This window comes from Lacerta agilis, chromosome Z (genome assembly GCF_009819535.1).
Source record: "Lacerta agilis isolate rLacAgi1 chromosome Z, rLacAgi1.pri, whole genome shotgun sequence".
NCBI lineage: Eukaryota > Metazoa > Chordata > Lepidosauria > Squamata > Lacertidae > Lacerta > Lacerta agilis.
Genome location: NC_046331.1, coordinates 842,503 through 856,907, shown reverse-complemented (window position 1 = coordinate 856,907; position 14,405 = coordinate 842,503). Strand labels below are relative to the sequence as shown.

Here is a 14,405-nt window from a genome sequence, read left to right as displayed (position 1 = left end):
GTAGCTTCGAGAACACTGTCCAACCATCTCGTCCTCTGTCGTCCCCTTCTCCTTCCGCCCTCCATCTTCCCCAACATCAGGGTCTTCTCCAGGGAGTCTTCTCTTCTCATGGACCAGAGTACGCCAGGCACGCCTATCCTTCACTGCCTCTCGCAGTTTGGCCAAACTCATGTTTGTAGCTTCGAGAACACTGTCCAACCATCTCGTCCTCTGTCGTCCCCTTCCGCCCTCCATCTTCCCCAACATCAGGGTCTTCTCCAGGGAGTCTTCTCTTCTCATGAGGTGGCCATCTCATCCTCTGTCGTCCCCTTCTCCTCGTGCCCTCCATCTTTCCCAACATCAGGGTCTTTTCCAGGGAGTCTTCTCTTCTCATGAGGTGGCCGTCTCGTCCTCTGTCGTCCCCTTCTCCTTGCGCCCTCCATCTTCCCCAACATCAGGGTCTTTTCCAGGGAGTCTTCTCTTCTCATGAGGTGGCCATCTCATCCTCTGTCGTCCCCTTCTCCTTGCGCCCTCCATCTTTCCCAACATCAGGGTCTTCTCCAGGGAGTCTTCTCTTCTCATGAGGTGGCCGTCTCGTCCTCTGTCGTCCCCTTCTCCTTGCGCCCTCCATCTTTCCCAACATCAGGGTCTTCTCCAGGGAGTCTTCTCTTCTCATGAGGTGGCCATCTCATCCTCTGTCGTCCCCTTCTCCTTGTGCCCTCCATCTTCCCCAACATCAGGGTCTTCTCCAGGGAGTCTTCTCTTCTCACGAGGTGGCCGTCTCGTCCTCTGTCGTCCCCTTCTCCTTGCGCCCTCCATCTTTCCCAACATCAGGGTCTTCTCCAGGGAGTCTTCTCTTCTCATGAGGTGGCCATCTCATCCTCTGTCGTCCCCTTCTCCTTGTGCCCTCCATCTTCCCCAACATCAGGGTCTTCTCTTCTCATGAGGTGGCCGTCTCGTCCTCTGTCGTCCCCTTCTCCTTGCGCCCTCCATCTTTCCCAACATCAGGGTCTTCTCCAGGGAGTCTTCTCTTCTCATGAGGTGGCCATCTCATCCTCTGTCGTCCCCTTCTCCTTGTGCCCTCCATCTTCCCCAACATCAGGGTCTTCTCCAGGGAGTCTTCTCTTCTCATGAGGTGGCCGTCTCGTCCTCTGTCGTCCCCTTCTCCTTGCGCCCTCCATCTTTCCCAACATCAGGGTCTTCTCCAGGGAGTCTTCTCTTCTCATGAGGTGGCCATCTCATCCTCTGTCGTCCCCTTCTCCTTGTGCCCTCCATCTTCCCCAACATCAGGGTCTTCTCTTCTCATGAGGTGGCCGTCTCGTCCTCTGTCGTCCCCTTCTCCTTGCGCCCTCCATCTTTCCCAACATCAGGGTCTTCTCCAGGGAGTCTTCTCTTCTCATGAGGTGGCCATCTCATCCTCTGTCGTCCCCTTCTCCTTGTGCCCTCCATCTTCCCCAACATCAGGGTCTTCTCCAGGGAGTCTTCTCTTCTCATGAGGTGGCCGTCTCATCCTCTGTCGTCCCCTTCTCCTTGTGCCCTCCATCTTCCCCAACATCAGGGTCTTCTCCAGGGAGTCTTCTCTTCTCATGAGGTGGCCATCTCGTCCTCTGTCGTCCCCTTCTCCTTGTGCCCTCCATCTTTCCCAACATCAGGGTCTTCTCCAGGGAGTCTTCTCTTCTCATGAGGTGGCCGTCTCGTCCTCTGTCGTCCCCTTCTCCTTGTGCCCTCCATCTTCCCCAACATCAGGCTCTTTTCCAGGGAGTCTTCTCTTCTCATGAGGTGGCCATCTCATCCTCTGTCGTCCCCTTCTCCTTGTGCCCTCCATCCTTCCCAACATCAGGGTCTTCTCCAGGGAGCCTTCTCTTCTCATGAGGTGGCCATCACGTCCTGTGTCGTCCCCTTCTCCTTGTGCCCTCCATCTTTCCCAACATCAGGGTCTTCTCCAAGGAGTCTTCTCTTCTCATGGGTCACTGTCCAACCATCTCGTCCTCTGTCGTCCCCTTCTCCTTGTGCCCTCCATCTTTCCCAACATCAGGGTCTTCTCCAGGGAGTCTTCTCTTCTCATGAGGTGGCCATCTCATCCTCTGTCGTCCCCTTCTCCTTGTGCCCTCCATCTTTCCCAACATCAGGGAGTCTTCTCTTCTCATGAGTATGGCCATCTCGTCCTCCATCGTCCCCTTCTCCTTGTGCCCTCCATCTTTCCCAACATCAGGGAGTCTTCTCTTCTCATGAGTATGGCCATCTCGTCCTCTGTCATCCCCTTCTCCTTGTGCCCTCCATCTTCCCCAACATCAGGGTCTTCTCCAGGGAGTCTTCTCTTCTCATGAGGTGGCCATCTCATCCTCTGTCGTCCCCTTCTCCTTGCGCCCTCCATCTTCCCCAACATCAGGGTCTTTTCCAGGGAGTCTTCTCATGAGGTGGCCAAAGTACTGGAGCCTCAACTTCAGGATCTGTCGGGAATGCTTGGATGGCGTTTCCCGCTTGGCAGGGGGTTGGACTGGATGGCCCTCGGGGTCTCTTCCGACCCTATCATTCTATGAATTTAAAACTGAAAATCGGCAGGCGATTCCTCCGGGCAGCTAGCTCGGAAAGGAACAGGCTCCGGAGCCAAGCTGATAGCTGATTCAACTGGTCCGAAAGACTGAAGGGAGAAGTTAGATCTATCATGTTTAGCCCTCCCCAACCCCTTTTAAAAATGACACCCCGTCTCGTTCTTTGTCTTCGGCAGATGCCGGAAGAACAGGCCTTTAGCCTCCTGGTCAGAATCATGTTTGACTACGGACTCCGGGAGCTTTTCAAGCAGAACTTCGAAGATTTGCACTGCAAGTTTTACCAGCTGGAGCGACTCATGCAGGTAAGGGGGGGGGGATCGCCGTCCCCGGAGACCCAAGACTTGGCAGAAGGGTGCTCTTTGCAGGGTGAGGTCCAGAGGTGGTGCCGAGAGCGGTGGCCGGGCTGAGGTGTGGCCACCGTGTGACAAGCTGCGCCCCGTTCTTCCCCTAGCCATTTTCTTCTTCCCGCAATCGGGGGCCGGCGCGTCCGTTGAGGCGAACTAGGCAATTGCCTAGGGCGCCAAAATGGAGGGGGCGCTGTTCCATAATGGAGGGGGTGACAAATGATCAAGGACATTTTGGTTTTTTTTGAATTTTTTATTTTTATTTGAAAATGCCTACCCCGAAGCTCTTATCTTTCTATACTAGGGATTATGTAGCTATATATGAAATTTCATGCCTATCGGTTAATATCTTGACCCTCCTCCACCAAAACGGCTGTTCACTTGGCTGTTTTCCTATGTCGTGAAGGCTGGAATTTCAGTTCAGGGAACACTTACTGTTCCCAACCCTAACCCTATGGAAAGCCATCTAATTAGACTTTCATTTGCAAAGGGAAAAGCCCTGTTTTTTGGAGGATCAGCTCAAAGTTTTGCAGCTTTTTTTGCAAAGGGAAAAGCCCTGGTTTTCTTTAGGATCAGCTCAAAGTTTTGCAGCTTTTTTGCAAAGGGAAAAACCCTGTTTTTTGAGGATCAGCTCAAAGTTTTGCAGCTTTTTTGCAAAGGGAAAAGCCCTGTTTTTTGAGGATCAGCTCAAAGTTTTGCAGCTTTTTTGCAAAGGGAAAAGCTCTGTTTTTTTGAGGATCAGCTCAAAGTTTTGCAGCTTTTTTGCAAAGGGAAAAACCCTGTTTTTTTGAGGATCACCTCAAAGGTTTTGCAGCTTTTTTTGCAAATGTAAAAGCTCAGTTTTTTGAGGATCATCTCAAAGTTTTGCAGCTTTTTTTGCAAAGGGAAAAGCCCTGTTTTTTTAGGATCAGCTAAAGGTTTTGCAGCTTTTTTTGCAAAGGGGGAAAGCAAAGCTCCTTTTGCAAAGGGGGGAAAAGCAAAGAGGAAAACCCCCATTTTTATGGGGTTCAACTCACATTTCTGAAAAATCTTAAGGAAAGGGAGCCTTTTCTACAGTTTCCAGACAGATAATCGAATCAGCCAGTCACATGTCGCTGGGGAAACAAACAACCTCCCTCTGCAGCACATTCAACAACGGAGGGAGGGGCTGAAAGGGAGCCGGGACTCTTATCTCTCTCTCCCATCTCTTGCCGATCAGCTGCTGAGCGGGATCCTTTCAACAACCCCTTTTCTCTTTGTAAAATAAAAAGCACGATCCTCTTTTGGCCCCTGGGCAATTCAGCTGCAGGGACCACCATTCGCTCCATAAGACGCACAGATATTTCCCCTTAATTTTCGGCGCGTGTTATGGAGCGACAAATACGGTGTTGGTTTCTGCTTGGGACAAACTTTTTGTCGTCTTCTTCTTCTTCTCTTCCAGGAATACATTCCAGACCTCTACAACCACTTCCTGGACATCAGCCTCGAAGCCCACATGTACGCCTCCCAGTGGTTTCTCACGCTCTTCACGGCAAAATTCCCCCTCTATATGGTCTTCCACATCATCGACCTGTTGCTCTGCGAGGTGAGGGTCGCCTTTGCCTTTGACAAATCTCGGTAATCCCCTAACGGTCAGGGGTCCCTTAATCCTTTAACCCATGTGAAGGGTTAAAGGGTTAAGGGACCCCTGACCATTAGGTCCGGTCGTGTCCGACTCCGGGGCCGCGGCGCTCATCTCGCTTTACGGGCCGAGGGAGCCGGCGTACAGCTTCCGGGTCGTGCGGCCGGCGCGACTGAGCCGCTTCTGGCGAACCAGAGCAGCGCACGGAAACGCCGTCGGCCTCCTCGCTGTTTGTCTTCCTGTGTTTCCCTGAAGCGGGACTGTTGTCCGTTACTCTTTCTCTTCTCTGAAAGGAATGAGCCTTTCCACGATTTCCCGATTTTTCGAGTATCACCTGTACACACAATACCTAAAATATCGAAAAAATTGGGATATCGTGGAAAGGTTTGTTTCTTTCGGCAATTCAACTGAAAAGCTGAAACCGATAGATGAGATAGACTCGTGACGTGCGAAGCGATATATATAGAATCCTAGAATCATCGAGTTGGAAGAGACCCCAAGGGCCATCCAGTCCAACCCCCTGCCAATCAATCAATCAATCAATCATAGAATCGTAGAGTTGGAAGAGACCCCAAGGGCGATCCAGTCCAACCCCCTGCCAATCAATCAATCAATCAATCATAGAATCATAGAATGGTAGAGTTGGAAGAGACCCCAAGGGCCATCCAGTCCAACCCCCTGCCAATCAATCAATCAATCATAGAATCATAGAATGGTAGAGTTGGAAGAGACCCCAAGGGCCATCCAGTCCAACCCCCTGCCAATCAATCAATCATAGAATCATAGAATCGTAGAGTTGGAAGAGACCCCAAGGGCCATCCAGTCCAACCCCCTGCCAATCAATCAATCAATCAATCATAGAATCATAGAATGGTAGAGTTGGAAGAGACCCCAAGGGCCATCCAGTCCAACCCCCTGCCAATCAATCAATCAATCATAGAATCATAGAATCGTAGAGTTGGAAGAGACCCCAAGGGCCATCCAGTCCAACCCCCTGCCAATCAATCAATCAATCGTAGAATTGTAGAGTTGGAAGAGACCCCAAGGGCCATCCAGTCCAACCCCCTGCCAATCAATCAATCAATCAATCAATCATAGAATCATAGAATCGTAGAGTTGGAAGAGACCCCAAGGGCCATCCAGTCCAACCCCCTGCCAAGCAGGAAACACCATCCAAGCATTCCTGACGGACAGCTGTCAAGCCTCTGCTTAAAGACCTCCAAAGAAGGAATCATAGAATCGGAAGAGACCCCAAGGGCCATCCAGTCCAACCCCCTGCCAAGCAGCAAACACCATCCAAGCATTCCTGACGGACGGCTGTCAAGCCTCCGCTTCAAGACCTCCAAAGAAGGAGACTCCACCACACTCCTTGGCAGCAAATCCCACCGTCCAACAGCTCTCACTGTCAGGAAGTTCTTCCTAATGTTTAGGTGGAATCTTCTTTCTTGTGGTTTGAATCCATTGCCCCGTGTCCGCTTCTCCGGAGCAGCAGAAAACAACCTTTCACCCTCCTCTAGATGACATCCTTTGATATATTTGAACATGGCTATCCTATCGCCCCTTAAGCTTCTCTTCTCCAGGCTAAACATACCCAGCTCCCTAAGCCGTTCCTCATAAGGCATCGTTTCCAGGCCTTGGGCCATTTTCGTTGCCCTCCTCTGGACACGTTCCAGCTTGTCCGTATCCTTCTTGAACTGGGGTGCCCAGAACTGGACACAGTATTCCAGGTGAGGTCTGACCAGAGCGGCTTGAGAGCAGTACATGTGAAAAGGATCTAGGAGTCTTGTTAGACCATCAACTGGACATGAGTCGACAGTGTAATGCAGCGGCTAAAAAAGCCAACGCAATTCTGGGCTGCATCAATAGGAGTATAGCGTCTAGATCGAGGGAAGTAATAGTACCACTGTATTCCGCTCTGGTCAGACCTCACCTGGAAGACTGTGTCCAGTTCTGGGCACCCCAGTTCAAGAAGGATACGGACAAGCTGGAAGGTGTCCAGAGGAGGGCAACCAAAATGGTCCAAGGCCTGGAAACGATGCCTTATGAGGAACGGCTTAGGGAGCTGGGTATGTTTAGCCTGGAGAAGAGAAGCTTCAGGGGCGATATGATAGCCATGTTCAAATATAGAAAAGGATGTCCTATAGAGGAGGGTGAAATGTTGTTTTCTGCTGCTCCAGAGAAGCGGACACGGGGCAATGGATTCAAACTACAAGAAGGAAGATTCCACCTCAACATTAGGAAGAACTTCCTGACAGTAAGAGCTGGGATTTGCTGCCAAGGAGTGTGGCGGAGTCTCCTTCTTTGGAGGTCTTGAAGCGGAGGCTTGACAGCCGTCCGTCAGGAATGCTTTGACGGCGTTTCCCGCTTGGCAGGGGGTTGGACTGGATGGCCCTTGGGGTCTCTTCCGATTCTACGATTCTATGATTCTATGATTGATTGATTGATTGATTGATTGGCAGGGGGTTGGACTGGATGGCCCTTGGGTCTCTTCCAACTCTATGATTCTATGATTGATTGATTGATTGATTGATTGATTGGCAGGGGGTTGGACTGGATGGCCCTTGGGGTCTCTTCCAACTCTATGATTCTATGATTGATTGATTGATTGATTGATTGGCAGGGGGTTGGACTGGATGGCCCTTGGGGTCTGTTCCAACTCTATGATTCTATGATTGATTGATTGATTGATTGATTGATTGGCAGGGGGTTGGACTGGATGGCCCTTGGGGGTCTCTTCCAACTCTATGATTCTATGATTCAGACCTGGCTGAGACCGCTCCGAATGTTGGTTTTTTCTCTCACTACTTGCTTTTCCTTCTTGTTTTTCTCTCCCCCCCCTTGCAGGGCATAAGTGTCATATTCAACGTCGCCCTCGGGTTGTTAAAAGTGAGTATTTGGCCCCTCCAACGCCCACCCTGTCGAGATCCTTAAGCCGCCCTGCAAAATCACCATACAGTTTTTAAAAAAAGTAGGGCCGAAAAGAAAGAATTTGCCCTCTGGAACGCCCTCCCATCAGAGGTCAAGGAGAGAAACAAATACCTGAAATTCAGAAAATACCGAATTTTTCGCTCCATAGGGCGCACCTTGTTTTTAGAGGAGGAATTGAGAAAAAAAAATATATATTTTTCTGGTTTTCCTCCCATAAAAGCTCTGTTTTTTTGAGGATCAGCTCAAAGTTTTGCAGCTATTTTTGCAAAGGGAAAAGCCCGGTTTTTCTGAGGGTCACCTCAAAGTTTTGCAGCTTTTTTGCAAAGGGAAAAGCCCGGTTTTTCTGAGGGTCAGCTCAAGGTTTTGCAGCTTTTTTTGCAAAGGGAAAAGCCCTGTTTTTCTGAGGGTCAGCTCAAAGTTTTGCAGCTTTTTTTTGCAAAGGGAAAAGCCCTGTTTTTCTGAGGATCAGCTAAAAGTTTTGCAGCTTTTTTTGCAAAGGGAAAAGCCCTGTTTTTCTGAGGATCAGCTAAAGGTTTTGCAGCTTTTTTTGCAAAGGGAAAAGCCCTGTTTTTCTGAGGGTCAGCTCAAAGCTTTGCAGCTTTTTTTTGCAAAGGGAAAAGCCCTGTTTTTCTGAGGATCAGCTCAAAGTTTTGCAGCTTTTTTTGCAAAGGGAAAAGCCCTGTTTTTCTGAGGATCAGCTCAAAGTTTTGCAGCTTTTTTTGCAAAGGGAAAAGCCCGGTTTTTTGCAGGATCAGCTCAAAGTTTTGCAGCTTTTTTTGCAAAGGGAAAAGCCCGGTTTTTCTGAGGGTCAGCTCAAAGTTTTGCAGCTTTTTTGCAAAGGGAAGAGCCCGGTTTTTCTGAGGATCAGCTCAAAGTTTTGCAGCTTTTTTTGCAAAGGGAAAAGCCCTGTTTTTCTGAGGGTCAGCTCAAAGTTTTGCAGCTTTTTTTGCAAAGGTTGAAAAGCAAAGCCCCCGTGCAATTTGGCTCCAGGGACCACCATTCGCTCCATGAGACGCACAGATATTTCCCCTTCATTTTCAGGAGGGAAAAAGTGCGTCTTATGGAGCAAAAAATACGGTAACTGAAGGCAGCCCTTTATAGGGAAGTTTTTAACCTGTGATATTTTAATGTATTTTAATACTTGTCGGAAGCCGCCCAGAGTGGCTGCGGAGACCCAGCCGGATGGGCGGGGTACAAATATATTATTATTATTATTACTATTATCATCATCATCATCATTATCATTATTATCATTATTATTGTCATCATTCTCACAGAAATTAGAATAATCTGACCCAGCCAGATGGGCGGGGTACAAATATATTATTATTATCATTATCATCATCATCATCATTATCATTATTATCATTATTATTGTCATCATTCTCACAGAAATTAGAATAATCTGACCCAGCCAGATGGGCGGGGTACAAATATATATTATTATTATTATTATTATTATTATATCATCATCATCATTATCCTTATTATCATTATTATTGTCATGATTCTCACAGAAATTAGAATAATCTGACCCAGCCAGATGGGCGGGGTACAAATATATTATTATTATTATTATTATTATTATTATCATCATCATCATTATCCTTATTATCATTATTATTGTCATGATTCTCACAGAAATTAGAATAATCTGACCCAGCCAGATGGGCGGGGTACAAATATATTATTATTATTATTATTATTATTATTATTATTATTATCATCATCATCATTATCCTTATTATCATTATTATTGTCATGATTCTCACAGAAATTAGAATAATCTGACCCAGCCAGATGGGCGGGGTACAAATATATTATTATTATTATTATTATTATCATTATTATCATTATTATCATTATTATCATTATTATTGTCATCATTCTCACAGAAATTAGAAAAATCTGATACCATACATATTTTTTAGAAATGATTAATAAAATATTTGAACCCCTTATCTTAAAAAAAAAAAAATTCATCATCTTAAAATAAAACATTCCATCATCTATTCCCTCCCCCAATTGTTCCTCCCCCCTTCTCTCCCCAACATAGCTGTCAACTTTCCCCCTTTTTTTAAGGGAAACTCCTTTATTCCGAATAGGATTCCTCGCAAGAAAAGGGAAAGGTTGACAGCTATGCTCCCCAATGTCTCGACGACCAAAATTGACCTGTAAAAACGTTACGTGGGAAAACCTTGCGCCTACTTTTGCGCACCAAGAAAACCTTTAACCGCAATCCAAAAAAATCTATCGTTTCCAAGTTCTTCCCCAAGGGAGGAACGAAGCGCCTTCCGTCACCGCCGTTCTCGGGTGCAGGATGCGGGCGCCGCGCCATTTCGTTTCCCATAAACCCCTTCTTCTCCGCTCTTTCTTCAGACGACTAGGGACGACTTGATGCAGACGGACTTCGAGGGCGCCCTGAAGTTTTTCCGGGTCCAGCTGCCCAAGCGATATCGCTCCGAGGAGAACGCCAAGAAGCTGATGGAGTTGGCCTGCAGCTTGAAGGTATGTGAGGGGAGCCGGCCGGCCCTACGGGGGGCGCTGTGACGTCCGTGGTGATCAAAATATGTTGTCGTTCAGTCGTGCCCGACTCTACGTGACCCCATGGACCAGAGCACGCCAGGCACGCCTATCCTCCACTGCCTCCCGCAGCTTGGCCAAACTCATGCCAGTCGCTTCGAGAACACTGTCCAACCATCTCATCATCTGTCGTCCCCTTCTCCTTGTGCCCTCCATCTTTCCCAACATCAGGGAGTCTTCTCTTCTCATGAGGTGGCCATCTCGTCCTCTGTCGTCCCCTTCTCCTTGTGCCCTCCATCTTTCCCAACACCAGGGTCTTCTCCAGGGAGTCTTCTCTTCTCACTAGGTGGCCATCTCCTCCTCTGTCGTCCCCTTCTCCTTGTGCCCTCCATCTTTCCCAACATCAGGGTCTTCTCCAGGGAGTCTTCTCTTCTCATGAGGTGGCCATCTCGTCCTCTGTCGTCCCCTTCTCCTTGTGCCCTCCATCTTTCCCAACATCAGGGTCTTCTCCAGGGAGTCTTCTCTTCTCCTGAGGTGGCCAAAGTACTGGAGCCTCAACTTCAGGATCTGTCCTTCCAGTGAGCACTCAGGGCTGATTTCAACCATCTCGTCCTCTGTCGTCCCCTTCTCCTTCTGCCCTCCATCCTTCCCAACATCAGGGTCTTTTCCAGGGAGTCTTCTCTTCTCATGGACCAGAGCAAGCCAGGCCCTCCTGTCTCCCCCTGCCTCCATCAGTTTGGTCAAACTCATGTTAGTAGCTTCGAGAACACTGTCCAACCATCTCGTCCTTTGTCGTCCCCTTCTCCTTCTGCCCTCCATCCTTCCCAACATCAGGGTCTTTTCCAGGGAGTCTTCTCTTCTCATGGACCAGAGCAAGCCAGGCCCTCCTGTCTTGCACTGCCTTCCGTAAGTTAGGTCAGACTCATGTTGGTAGCTTCGAGAACACTGTCCAACCATCTCATCCTCTGCCGTCCCCTTCTCCTTGTGCCCTCCATCTTCCCCAACATCAGGGTCTTCTCCAGGGAGTCTTCTCTTCTCATGAGGTGGCCAAAGTACTGGAGCCTCAACTTCAGGATCTGTCCTTCTAGTGAGCACTCAAGGCCGATTTCCTTGAGAATGGATAGGTCTGATCTTCTTGCAGTCCATGGGACTCTCAAGAGTCTCCTCCAGCACCATAATTCAAAAGCATCCATTCTTCGGCGATCAGCCTTCTTGATGGTCCAGCTCTCACTTCCGTACATTACTACTGGGAAAACCATCGCTTGAACTAGACGGACCTTTGTCGGCAAGGTGATGTCTCTGCTTTTTAAGATGCTGTCTAGGTTTGTCATTGCTTTCCTCCCGAGAAGCAGGCGTCTTCTAATTTCGTGACTGCTGTCACCATCTGCAGTGATCATGGAACCCAAGAAAGTGAAATCTCTCCCTGCCTCCATTTCTTCCCCTTCTCTTTGCCAGGAGGTGATGGGACCAGTGGCCATGATCTGAGTTTTTTTGATGTTGAGCTTCAGACCATCTTTTGCGCTCTCCTCTTTCGCCCTCATTCAAAGGTTCTTTAATTCCTTTCTTGTGATCATGGAGCCCAAGAAAGTGAAATCTCTCCCTGCCTCCATTTCTTCCCCTTCTATTTGCCAGGAGGTGATGGGACCAGTGGCCATGATCTGAGTTTTTTTGATGTTGAGCTTCAGACCATATTTTGCGCTCTCCTCTTTCACACCCTCATTAAAAGGTTCTTTAATTCCTTTCTTGTGATCAAGGAACCCAAAAAAGTGAAATCTCTCCCTGCCTCCATTTCTTCCCCTTCCATTTGCCAGGAGGTGATGGGACCAGTGGCCACGATCTTTGTTTTTTTGGGTACCATATTTTGCAATCTCCTCTATCGCCCTCATTCAAAGATTCTTTAATTCCTCCTCGCTTTCTGCCATCAAGGTTGTGTCATCGGCGTATCTGAGGTTGTCGATATTTCTTCCGGCAATCTTCATTTCCGGTTTGGGATTCATCCAGCCCAGCCTTTCGCACGACGAATTCTGCATATCAGTTCAATAGGCAGGGAGACAATATACAGCCTTGCCGTACTCCTTGAGGAAAGAATAGTGGATTAATTTAGATTATGTGTTACATTGAAGTCAACAGGGGGGGGTTGGGAAATCAGATTAAAAAATCAATTTGTTGGATATATGAATGCCTGGCTCGGGTTTAAGCAATGATTTTAGTATTGTACGAGGTTAAACGTGGAATGGTTTATGTCCTAGCTGTCAAGTTCTCCCTTATTTTAAGGGAAATTCCATTATGCTGAATAGGCTTCCTCGTGAGAAAAGGTAAAACTTGACAGCTATGTTTTATGCACTCCTGTGAGAGGGGCGTCTGGATATTTTGCTCCCCTCGGTGGGAGAGGGGGGGAGTATGAAAGTTTTAACCATGCAATGATTTGTGCTTTTAATTGGAAAATCTTATAAATAAAAAATAAATAAAAATAAATTTTAATAATTTTAATAAAAAATAAATTAAAAATAAAAAGAAGCAAAAAGCACAGCTGCGCCACATGTCTTGACTGATATGTTCTTGATCGGGGGTCCCCAAACTCAGGCCCGGGGGCTGGATGCGGCCCAATCGCCTTCTAAATCCGGCCCGCGGGTGGTCCGGGAATCAGCGTGTTTTACATGAGTGTAAATTTCAAATTCATTTTTGGGTTATTTGTGGGGCCTGCCTGGTGTTTTTGCATGAGCAGAATGTGTCCTTTTATTTCAAATGCATCTCTGGCTTATTTGCGGGGCCTGCCTGGTGTTTTTACATGAGCAGAATGTGTCCTTTTATTTAAAATTCATCTCTGGCTTATTTGTGGGGCCTGCCTGGTGTTTGTACATGAGCAGAATGTGTGCTTTTATTTAAAATTCATCTCTGGGTTATTTGTGGGGCCTGCCTGGTGTTTGTACATGAGCAGAATGTGCCCTTTTATTTCCAATGCATCTCTGGGTTATTTGTGGGGCCTGCCTGGTGTTTCGACATGAGTAGAATGTGCGCTTTTATTTCAAATGCATCTCTGGGTTATTTGTGGGGCCTGCCTGGTGTTTTTACATGAGCAGAATGTGTGCTTTTATTTACAATGCATCTCTGGGTTATTTGGGGGGCCTGCCTGGTGTTTGTACATGAGCAGAATGTGTGCTTTTATTTAAAATTCATCTCTGGGTTATTTGTGTGGCCTGCCTGATGTTTTGACATGAGTAGAATGTGCGCTTTTATTTCAAATGCATCTCTGGCTTATTTGTGGGGCCTGCCTGATGTTTTGACATGAGTAGAATGTGCGCTTTTATTTCAAATGCATCTCTGGGTTATTTGTGGGGCCTGCCTGGTGTTTTGACATGAGCACAATGTGCCCTTTTATTTAAAATTCATCTCTGGCTTACTTGTGGGGCCTGCCTGGTGTTTTTGCATGAATAGAATGTGTGCTTTTATTTAAAATTCATCTCTGGGTTATTTGTGGGACCTGCCTGGTGTTTTTACATGAGCAGAATGTGTGCTTTTATTTACAATGCATCTCTGGGTTATTTGTGGGGCCTCCTTAAAAAGTTTGCTGACCCCTGCTCTTGATTCTCTCTCCCCCACCCCCCAGATTAGCCAAAAGAAGCTGAAGAAATATGAACGGGAATACCACGCCATGAGAGAGCAGCAGGCCCAGCAGGAAGACCCCATAGAAAGATTTGAGGTAATTGATGTTATTCTGACACGTTGGACTAGAGAACCACACATGTCTCGGTGTCGTTTTGTGCAGGGACCACAGAACAGGGATTGTCCCAGGCAGTCGTTTTCGGAGAAGGCAAATCCATAACCTGTTGCAGCACTATTGAGAAACCTAAGGGATGTTCATAGGGAATGGATGGGAAGCCTAACAAAAGAGATTAATGTCCGTGTGTTCTTCCCCCCCTTTTTTGTTGTGTTTTTGTTGTGTCTTTGCTCCCGGGGCGACTGAGCGGGCGGGGGCGCGTGGGGGTGACAAGCGCCGGCCCCTCCCGCCACACCCCACGCTTCCGGTCACCTCGGGAGCAGCAGCGCCGCACGGACGGGATGTCCGCTCGGCCGTGCTCTTTTGCTCCCGGGGTGACGGAGGGAGCGGCAGCGCTTGGGAACGGCGGGAGGGGCTGCCGCTTGTCACCCCCACGCGCCGCCGCTCGCTCCGTCGCCCCGGGAGCAACAGCGCACGGCCGAGGGAGCACCCCGTCTGTGCGGCGCTGCTGCTCCCGGGGTGACCGGCAGCATGGGGAGTGGCGGGAGGAGCCGCCGCTTGTCACCCCCACCCGCCGCTTGTCACTCCCACCCGCCGCTTGTCACCCCTGTCTCCCGGGGCGTGCCGCCCCCGCCGCACCCCCCTAGCGATGCCCCTGAGGATACCGTCTGGGGGCAGTTGCTTTGGGGGGCACCTAGAGGCTGGGGCTACTCTCTTGAAAATAAGGAAGCATCTTCTGGAGCAGGGACCCTCAACCCTTG

The 14,405-nt window shown here is 48.5% G+C and overlaps 1 protein-coding gene across 1 annotated transcript in view; it reads left to right on the top strand.

The window, feature by feature from the left end:
- RABGAP1 (RAB GTPase activating protein 1) overlaps positions 1 to 14,405 on the top strand; it is a 91,271-nt gene that overhangs the window by 65,129 nt on the left and 11,737 nt on the right. Inside the window, 5 exon segments of the mRNA XM_033137781.1 lie at positions 2,708 to 2,833; positions 4,296 to 4,439; positions 7,320 to 7,361; positions 9,783 to 9,911; positions 13,534 to 13,626. Coding sequence (XP_032993672.1) covers positions 2,708 to 2,833; positions 4,296 to 4,439; positions 7,320 to 7,361; positions 9,783 to 9,911; positions 13,534 to 13,626 — 534 coding nt within the window.